The 10,400-nt window shown below is 39.0% G+C and overlaps 1 protein-coding gene across 9 annotated transcripts in view; it reads left to right on the top strand.

Moving 5' to 3' along the window:
• Positions 1-41: 41 nt before the first annotated feature.
• KIAA0556 (KIAA0556 ortholog) overlaps positions 42-10,400 on the top strand; it is a 41,933-nt gene continuing 31,574 nt past the window's right edge. For 4 of the 9 annotated variants that reach the window (XM_015877304.1, XM_015877303.1, XM_015877300.1 and 1 more), the window contains exons 1-8: positions 42-156; positions 1,089-1,165; positions 2,120-2,289; positions 3,530-3,612; positions 4,043-4,177; positions 5,931-6,216; positions 8,254-8,403; positions 9,361-9,524. In XM_015877304.1, coding sequence (XP_015732790.1) covers positions 1,104-1,165; positions 2,120-2,289; positions 3,530-3,612; positions 4,043-4,177; positions 5,931-6,216; positions 8,254-8,403; positions 9,361-9,524 — 1,050 coding nt within the window. In that variant the 5' untranslated portion in view covers positions 42-156; positions 1,089-1,103. Of the gene's footprint in view, positions 171-1,088; positions 1,166-1,324; positions 1,412-2,119; positions 2,290-3,529; positions 3,613-4,042; positions 4,178-5,930; positions 6,217-8,253; positions 8,404-9,360; positions 9,525-10,400 lie in introns of those variants that run through there. The other 5 variants (XM_015877298.1, XM_015877297.1, XM_032447556.1 and 2 more) reach the window with 5 other exon arrangements.

The raw sequence follows: 10,400 nt of genomic DNA, 5'->3' as shown, positions 1-10,400 counted from the left end.
GCCTGGTCTGGTGTTACCCGGCTCCGAGGGTGCTGGGAGCAGTGGGGATCTGACCCTTGGCTTTGTGTGGACGGCTGGGCCCGAATTCGAGCCCTTTTCCTCTACCCAGCTCTAACATTGTGCCTTGGTGGAGGTGCGGGAGTGGTGTTGTAACAGGTACAGTGCAATTGGTAAGAGCTAAAGTATTAAGTTCCAGTGTTTTTGATAAGGAAGTAAATGTTTTAGCAACAAATTTTAACTTCTCAGTGTATATATATAAGTATATGAGAGCACTCTGTCACAACTTGTAGCAGCATACAGTGACAATAATGAAAAGATGGTTGAAAATATCCAAAAGGTTATTTACAGGAATAACTCATCCATATGAAAGCCTTCATTCTGCTGGGAACCACTAAGGCAATCTCTACCTAAAAACAATCTCCAAGAGATGCTGCCTTAGTGGTGGTCAGCCCTTAAATGAGATCTAGAGGAGGTGGATCGAGCTCCATCCCTTCTGGGAGCACAGCTCCATTAACTCACCTGTGATCCCATAGCTGACCCCACACTTGCCTCAGCTGATTAATCAGAGGTTCAGGCTGTGATTACTGATTTCCCATACAAGCAGCAGCTCTGGAATACAGAGTGGGAGATGTTCGCGTTTCCCGAAAGGCAAGTAAGGTTAAAATCTTCAATTTATACATGTTTAAATGTATACAGGCGCTAAAGTACACAAGTCTTAGATTTAACCGACCCTGTGAATGGTACCAGCACAGGAATGGTGTTGGGGAACTGTTAGGTCCCAGATTGCTTCTTGTTGTTGAGCAACCGTAAGGAGCAACTTTGCTTCATTGTGAATAGGGCAAGTGATATGGTCCTTTCAAATGAGTGTAAGTTCCTGGCTTGTAGCATCAGTCTCCTAGTTTTGATAGTCTGAGAAAAGCAACCAGTGTATTTACTGTTCATCTGGAAGCTTGTTACACAACTTGTCTTATAGTTTGTTGAAAGAGGAGCTTCTTTCAGCTTAGAGCTTTCATGGCTATGGAGGGTGCTGAACCAGTAATATTCTATAGTGAATAATTTATTCACATTGACAACTCTTTTCTTTTCAGCTTTATATTAAGGACATGGTGACTAACTTTGATGAAAAACATGATGAATATTTAATAGCACTTCAACAGAGAAACCGGTAAGCACTGTTCCTACTCTCATTGAGTACATGATATATGTATGGTAACTGTTGAGTCACAGACTGAACCACTGGTTGAGCACCTGGGAACCCAGGTGAAGGCAATTCAGATGTGTGACCAGAAGAGGTGGAGCCTGGCTGCACCTTTGTTAGACCTCATTTAAGTGGTTACTGCCATTGGGGAAGGATCTCTGGTTGAAGATCCCTACTTTGTGGACTTTTCCCTATTACCCTAGATCTTCAGAGGTAAGTGAGCTCTTTTCCTTTGTAATACTGTTCCATTTACTTAGTCCCTTTACTGTCACACTCCTGTATTGCCTTTCTGTTGTATTAATCCTTCTGATTGTAGCATATAGTATCAAATGTGAACGGTGATGAATATTAGTTAAAAAACTTGGTTGTAATGTGAAATTTGGCTTGCTGTGTTGCAACACCTGACTTGGTGTGACTTGATTGAAGCAGCTGAGGTAACCTTGAGACCACAAAGAGAACTTTAATTCAGGTGTCAGCATATTGAGATATCAGTGGTGTCTATTGTGTACTGGGAGGGAGGTGCAAACAATGCCTAAGCAGGTGGGAACTGGAACTTATGATTCAGGTTCCTGCCCTAGGTTATTTTGTTGTTGCTTTGTGAGGAACTCAATGGTTTTAAGTTCTAAGTTCCTAATCAAAGCTCTCAAAAGTTCTCAAGAAGAAAGTTTAAGCATATAGAATGCCAAATGGGTGGGAGAAAAGTGAAATGATAAACAATCTAGTGGGAGTCTTAGAAGGGAAACACTTAATTAGGCTTAAGTCACATGATATCAGTACTCATACAGGCTTTGTAGAATGTCGATCATGGAAGTTATATCCTGAATTGTTACTTATAACTCTGTTGTGCTTTCTTTGCATTTATTGCTAACTTCACCTGTATTTGTATTGTGGACTGATGAGTTACTATTGCTTTTACTTCAGGCTCTTGAAAAATTTGAGAAGAAAGGATCCTACACAAATCAAACTGGAGCAGTTAGAGCAGGGGTTTTCTCTGTATATGAATGGAGCAAATTCGGAGCTGAGAAAGTACTGCAAAAAAATCCACCCATTTGGTTACTTCAAAAATGAGTCACAGACTATCACGACAAATGGTAAGTTATACTGAGATGGCAGACTAGAACTATTTAAAGTGTTTACTTATCAGAACTGTAATTTGATCATTGAAATTACTTCTCAGACTTTTTCCTCAGTTAAAATTTACTGTTAGCAAGTTTTTTTTGAACCATTCACTGGATAGATGGATGTAGGGGTTGTCCAGCCTCTCAGAGGAGATGTGGCTTTGAGGGCTGGGATGAGCCAACTGATGTAATTTTGAAGTAAGCCCTGCTTTGAATTGAAGTTGCACTAAGTGACCTCCAGAGGTCCCTTCCAGTGTAAATCTGTCTTTGGTTCTATGACCTTGGTAGGAAGACTGCTGCTTTTATTGGTTGTACAAGTTCCTGCTGGCTTAAGATGACCATTAAATTATGGCTTAAAGTAGAAAGGTTTTGCATCAGCTGTTTTTCTTCGCTGAAAAGAAATGGAAGCTGTAAATCTGTCTTGGACTTAGGAAATGAGATGCCTTTATTTAGGATGGTATTGAGAGTGTTGATTATGTCCTTGCTCTGTTGGGGTTGTTGATGTGACCTGCAGGATGTAGGTCTCTGTGTCTTAGTCAAAGCATCTTCTGAAAGATCCATTCCTTCATTGGGACCATTTCCAGTGTAAGGACTCTTTGTTCTTCTTGACCACACACTTTAGATTATGACACTTTGTTACCTTAAAAAATCAATGATTTTTCCTTAGTCTGACTTGTACGTGAAGAATACTTCTCTTCATAATATGTTAAATGTGTAGTGCATTCTATTTAATCTGCCACTTACTTGTTTCCTTAGTTTGAGAGTAAATGCTCAAACTTCCTTTGTAAATTCAGTATAACATCTGCTGTTCACTAGGACCTTGTTTATCAGTCTGCCTTCAGTTTCTGAAGATGCCTTACTCTCTACCCAGATAGAAGTCAGAAAGATGTGTGTATCTATGCTAGAACATACTTTAGTACTTTCATATCAATGAATGTGGGGCTTTGCATGCTGTTTATGTAGCCTTGTCTTTTTGTCAAGACAATTTATTGTCTTGAACACACAGTAGTAGTAATCCCTAAAGAGATTCAGCACTCTTGTCACTAGTACACAACCAGCCAGTGTTTGGAATGCCTTTCTAATTGTTATTCCTGTTCTTGTATCAGAATCATGCCCTTTTCTCCTCAGCTGAAGGGGAGTAATGGCTATGTGTATCCTTAAATACTGTATTTCTCTTTTGTCTTCTAATTCTTGTCTTCGTTTTCTGGAACAGCATCTCAGCTAAAAGCAAGTGAATTGGAAGTGCACAGTACACAGACTGCACCAAGCAAAATACAGCGCAAAGGATGGCTTCAGGTAAGAAACAGCTTGAAGTAAAGCATCTTTGAACTGTTTCTTATGACACACTTGTAACTCCTCTTGTTTGTTGCCCATGTGTTTGTTTTCCATTAGTACAGAGGTATTTCAAGGAGGCACCCAAGTGTGCCAGTTTCCTGAGCAAACTTTAGAGCCTTCCCCTTGAGGCTATTCTGCAAACACTTCTTTATATTCCTGTGTTTTAAGGGGTTTAACTGTATCTGCTTTGTTGATTGCTATGTCCCTTTTCCTATCTTTTTTTCTCCCCACTCTGATGCCAGACGTAAGCCATGTGCTGGATGTGATCTCCTCCATGGAACAGCTGAGGAAGAGATTGCTTGACTTAGCTATTATGGGAAATATGTTTATTGATTATTGTATTGCTGATAGCAAGAAAAAAACCAACAAATTATTTTGCATGTTTTAACAGAAATCTGTGGAGATTAAAACAGAAAGAGGAACCAAACTCTGCATTAAACCTCCTCTTGAGTACTCTGAGGATTTTGAACCTTATGAAAGTGTGAGCATGGAGAGAAATAGTGATGATCCTCTCCATTACTCTCAGGTACAATTAGCAGTTGCTGATGAATTTCAAGTGTGCTTCCCTAGCTTGTGTTTTCAGAGGTTCAATATCAGCTTTCATTTTGATGTATCCCATGGATTATTGTTACTGGTTAAGTTGTTTGTACTAAATCAACTATCATCCTAATTAGCAAACAATTAAATCCATTACCACTGTGGCCGCCTTCTCCTTCCACTACCCCCTTGCCTTTCCTCTCTGTGTGCCCTGGCCCAGCACATGCTGTCATGGAAAATGAGCAACTGTTTTTAGTCCAGAAATTGCTAAGCTGACTATATTTGGAATGGGAAGTAACACAGTATTTAAGAAGTGAAAGTTAATTTTATGAACTGGGAATTCAAAGCTCCTGTAACAGAAGATTTGAATAGAGCAAGTTGCATTGTAAAAGCTCCCTAATCTCTCGATGTTTTTAAACCTTTATATTTAAGTTAGACATGTCTTAAATACATTGGTGGAGCGTATGTGTATTCCATGTGCTTGTATTCCAGTGGAATGATAGAAAAGCAGGCTATTTCCATTATCCTGCATTTCTACATTTTCTGTATTGCTTTTGGGCTTATGATTTTACTTGCCACTCTGCAAAGCCGTAACTTGCTTTCAGTGACAAGTTTTTATAATTCTTTGTGTAAGTAACAAGCTTTTAAATTTAATATTGAGACAAAACCCAGTTTTTTTTATATCCCAGCTGGAAATATGTTTGGCATTCCTGAAGCTGAACTTTGTTCTCTGAACTGTCTTACAATGCAGCTGCTGTGATGTTTTAAGCTTAAAAGCAAACTCATAAGATTCCCTGTCAAATAGAAATATTAGCTTTGCCTGTCGTTAAGACATGCTCAGTATCAAGCTTGAGGTTGTTTGTAGACCCTTTCTTGAACCTGAATTTGCTTTCTCTTTGTAGTATGTTTCTGTCAACGTGGTTTTCCTAACAAGGCTAATCTGTAACAGGAGAGCAGCGTGCAGCTTTCATTACACACTAAATGTACGCTGTCACAGTTCATTTGTGTCTAAGATAGCTCTGAGTTTTATTTTACTCCTGCAGTTTGCTTACTTCTCTCAAAGTGGTATCAGCAACAGTAGGAAAAATAGATTTAGGACAGACAAGATCTTTTCCTTTGACAGTTATAAAAATGAAAGGCTCTCCAGCATCTTCTATGTGGTTGTGGCATTTGCTGAGTGAAGCTGGGCAGTTTATTCAGTAGTAAATTAATAGTTGAATTTTTAGCATGAAATCTTGTTACAACGGGTCTAATTAAATTTCTTCACAACCTGGAAGCTCAATTCACTGGACTGTAAGTCTTTTCTACTGTTGTTTTTTGCTCTTCAAGTATAGATGTCTACAGGAGCATTGCCATACGTTAAGTTACGTACAAAGGAGTTATTGTTGCAGAATCACAGAGTAGTTGATGGTGAAAAGGACCTCAGGGTCCCTCTGCTCCCAGCAGGGTGCCCACATCCAGGCAGATCTTGAAGACCTCCAGGGAGGGGATCCCACAGCCTGTGGGCAGCCTGTGCCAAGGCTCCTTCACCTCCTTATTTCTTAGTCTATAGAATTTTCCTGCAAGGGCTTCTAATGAGAAGAAACACAGGAGATGTAGGATGTTTTTTCTTTAAACGTCCTCACCAGGGAAGTGAAAATATAACATGGAAATCTGAGTATTTTTAGCACCATCTGATATCTCAGAGGAAAAGGCAGCCACGTGGGTTTATTTTAAAATAAATATTTGAGTTTTCCTGACAGATTTGTTTGTCTGAATTGTGTCAGAAGCTGAAAAGCAGTTTGCAACTCAGTGTAGAAGAGGAAAAGATGGAAGAAGAATCTTCTAGTGAGGATTATGACTTCATTGAAGAGGAATTGTTTTCAGAACCATCTCCTACTGAAGAAACAATTACAAGCTTTGCAAGCCTTCAGTTGCAGAGCAGTGGATCTATGCAGAAAGAAGCTTCTGAAAGCCAGGATACTGGAAGATGCTCTAGCCTGGTTTCTGGTGCCTCTACTGCATTGGAGTACAAGCAGGATCAAAGTAGTAAGCCTCTGTTGTTAAAGTTCTTTGATATATCTTCAAAGCAATGCTCTCAAAGATAATCAGTACAAATCTGAGCCATAATTTGCAATACCAATGTTCACAGTTATGTGCTGGAAAGGTGTCATACCTGGATAATGTCCTTGCTTCTTTTTAATAATCGTGCATTCTAATCACCTCCTTCCTTGGTAAAGAGCAAACCAAGTTTGTGTTTTTGCCTTTGGGTAGACTTCTGACCAGGGCAGCCCTTTTACTGTATGTCCTTATAGAAATAATTCTTCTTAAAGTACATTTGGAATTTAGTAAGCTACAAGAAACAACCTTCTTGTAGTCCCAGGGTCTATGTCAGGCCTGAATATAATTAAATTCACGAGTACAACATTGTTTGTATACATGGATAGGCATCCTATGGTTTCTTTATGTATAAATACAAAAAATTATTGCCATGGGATGTTTAGAAGTTCAAATACATTAATGCCTTAATTAGTAGATGTTACAAAGTACTAGCTAGCAAGTTCATTTTTAGTTTGAATTAAATGCAGACTTCAGCCTCGTGAAGAATACGCTGTATATTTCATATTTTCCCTGTGCTTCTGCTGCTCACTGCTGTCAGAGAAAAGATCTTACCATAGCTGGTTATTTGTTCTGACCCATTAGGGATGCTGTTATACCCAAGGGAGCTGTACACTGGGATTTGCTATGCTGTTTGCTAGGAGACAATTGAGGTTGTAGGCACATACAGCTTCTCAGTGTTGACAGCTACATCAGCTTTCAGCTGGGGCTCCAGCTTCCTGGGCTAGCTGTTCCCTCAAGAATTTAGTAACAAGTTTCAACCCCTCTGATAGGCCCCAGGTGTTCAGTTTTCAGGTTTGAGATGGGGAAAAAATAACCACCATCCAACTGGTATCTGTATTATTTTGTATTGATAGTAATATGCAGGGAGATTTAACTGGTTTTGACAGATAAATGTGCTTGCTTCTGATACAGAAAGCAGAAGCAGAACACTGCTGACTGTGTGGTAGACAGGCTTTAGGTCCAGCTTTGGTGTAATCACATAAACCACAGTGAATGACTCAGTCACCCAGCCTGAACTTATACAGCACTAGACCTAGCACTTCTGTGGATGACTTCTGGGTACTGTTTGGCTTTACTCAATGGTATTTCAGTTCTTCTCAGCTACCTTTTCCACTGATTAAAAATCATAGTTTCTCACTCAGAAATTCATATCTTCTATTGCATCCTCGTTAACGCCGATTGTTTCACTTGATGGTTCTTTGTTCTTGTTAGCACAGATATTTGCTTTCTACTGCAGCAGAAAAATAGCTCCTTAGCAATGCCACCTAAAACTTGTGCTGGTGTCTAACTCCTGTCTTCACTCATTTTCTCTGTAATCTCTCTTCGTTTCTGCTATCCGACATCCTTTTCTCAGGTTGGCTTTCCTTCTGAAACTCCTTTGGCTTGTCTCAGAGAAACAACATCAGGCTAAGCTTTTTCTTTTCCCCTGGCATTGTATCATAGTGAGGTTAGGCTTACTATAGCTGCTTCTTTCTTCATCTGTCATGTAATTAAGGGAGTAAGGGATGTGGTGGCAGTGAGAACGTGAGTACGTGGCTTATCCCCTCACCCCCAGAAGTAAGAGCAGATAAGTACTTCTATGAACTGAATGATCATTTCCTTTTAGTCTATGCCTCAGGAATAATTTTGACACAACTGCATTAACGAGTGACTCAGGGTTTCTTGCTTATTTTTGCTCTTCTGGTCAGCAGTGCTTGGAAATACCTGCCCCTGTTAAGATACATTGGTCTAATGACCTGACCTACCTTATGGTGATGTATTTCATCGCTAAGTTGGTTGAGGCTATGCATATGAATAGAATATAGAACTGCATCAGTAAAAGGAAAGGAAGATGGTGGTTATCATTTTACCTATGCCAGCATAATTAAAGTGGCAAAACGTTAGCATTTAAGGTACAATAATAATTCCTGTCTTGCTACTTCTGATGATCTCTGAAGTTGATTTTTCTGTTTCCTTATCTTACAGAATTGAAGCCAGTGCGAGTTCTTTCAGCCAAAAGAAAAGATAATGCTGAAATGTACATTCCTGTCAGACCAGTTGTGGTAAAAAATAAAATCAATCGACCGCTCTCTGCTGAGTCCTTGCAGCCAGACAGGCAGGAAAGAATTTGCCATAGTAAGGAATATGAATATATGTCAGTAAAGAAGATGTTAATGATTTTGTTTTCCAATCTGATTCATGTGTAATTTCATCTGTCATTATAATATTTTTTTTAACCTTTTATTATTATTTTTTTAGCACTTCAAGAATTCAGACTTAAGTAGGATTGTGAGGAAAAAATCCAGAGCTTGCACACTTGAGTCTGTGCTGTGTCTTTGTTAACTTTCTTCTCTTTTTGCTTCTATACCATAAGATTTCCTCCTCTCGTTTTGGTCCTTATATTTGCTCCTTTCCATTTCTCTGATGGATTTCTGTTCTTTATAGCATTAGCAGAAGTGTGTCTTAAGATCAGGAATTCATGCTTAGTTGAAAGCTTTGAACACAATGCATCTGTAGAAAGAAAGGAACTGAAATTTCCCATGGCCAAAGTTGATGCTTTTAGATTTTAAGTCTCCTCTCCTTTAAACTTTTTTCCAGGCTGTGATGCTTCTGTTTTTCTGTCATGTTTGGGAAGATGGGTGCAAGTTCATAAGGTCATTTATCTTATGCTGCAAGTATCAATGTCTGAGTCTCTTGATTTTTACCAGAAGAATCTTGGGATTTCCCAGAATAGCTGAATACTCCAGTTACATTGAAAAATGTTGGTGGGCTGAAATTATATGTACTTTTATTTCAATTAGCTGTTGCAAAGCATTCCCAGTAAACGTCTGAAAAAATCAACTACATTTTTAATGCATAAAAATCCCATTTGCCGTTTTTCAGTTTTGCTTCTTTTGTGATGCAGTTCCATCTGTTATTTAGGGTAGATGGAAAAACAAATTGGAGCAGTTTAACCTTGCTTTAGTTCGTTACTGTTTAGTTAGTGTAGCACTGTACTAGTAACAGAATTGGATGTTTCAGATGTGTGCTGTTGAATATTCCATGCTTGTTTGTCTGTACAAATGGCTATTCCTTTGTGCTTTTTCATGGCAGGACCATTAAGTCGACCAGAAAGACCACTTTCAGCAGCTCGAAAGAATGAGTGTGAAAAGGACTCTGAACTCTCTGTTTCAGCTGTGGTTAAAGCTATGCAAATTGAAAATGAAGCCTTGCAGAGAGATTTGCAAAGCCAGTCAGTTTCCACAAGCCCTCAAAAGGTATGGCAAGAAAGAAAAACAAGTGTTTCTTCAATAAGGAGAAAAGAGGGTTTCCTTGAACACGAATTATAATAGTTAATTCTTACACAATTGTAGAATAAACAGTGATATCTCAATTGTAATTGGATTTGTATTACTTCCATAGGGTGTGGGTGTTTTTTAAATCTGGCTCCTTGGATACCACCCCACAGCTTTCTCTTGCTTTCAGGGATCACTGAGCAACTGATAGCTCACTCGTGTGATATGTCTACACAGTCAAGTGCTCAGCTGTAGGCCCATTTGAGCCATTTTCATTCTGAAAGCTTCCTAAACAAGATATGTGATTTCCTTGCCAATATTTCCTACCATCTTACTATATTTGTTAATACGAGCACAGTTTCTTGTTAATAATACATGCTCAGCATGTGCAGTGTGTGTATATCTTTTATCTCCAATAAGCACATTTAAAAGCAATTAAAAACTTTATAAACAAGGAAATTAAAAAAGTCTACTCCCTTCAGGTCAGGCCATTGTTCCCTTTTAAGTTAAAAATCGGATTTGTGCAGATGTGCTTAGAAGGTGGGATGCAAACAGGGAGAGAATTTGTTTTGTCATAAAAAATGACAAGACTTGTCCTCTGTTGGTTTTTATCCCTTACGTAATTGAATTACAGAATGGCTTGGGTTGGAAGGGACCTTGAGGATCATCAAACTCCACTGCTCCCACAGCAGGCATGGTCACCAACCTCTACATTTAATAACAGACCAGGTTGCCCAGGGCCCCATCCAAACTGGCCCTGAACACCTCCTGTGTTCAATTGCTATGACAGTTCTGTATTTCCAAAAACTCAAGAATATCTGATTTTATTTTAATAAAACTGAGATTTTTTTGGGGGGG

The sequence above is a fragment of the Coturnix japonica genome, chromosome 14, assembly GCF_001577835.2.
Source record: "Coturnix japonica isolate 7356 chromosome 14, Coturnix japonica 2.1, whole genome shotgun sequence".
Classification (NCBI taxonomy): Eukaryota; Metazoa; Chordata; class Aves; order Galliformes; family Phasianidae; genus Coturnix; species Coturnix japonica.
Note: the sequence above shows the minus strand (reverse complement) of the source record. Positions and strands in the feature narration are given on the sequence as shown.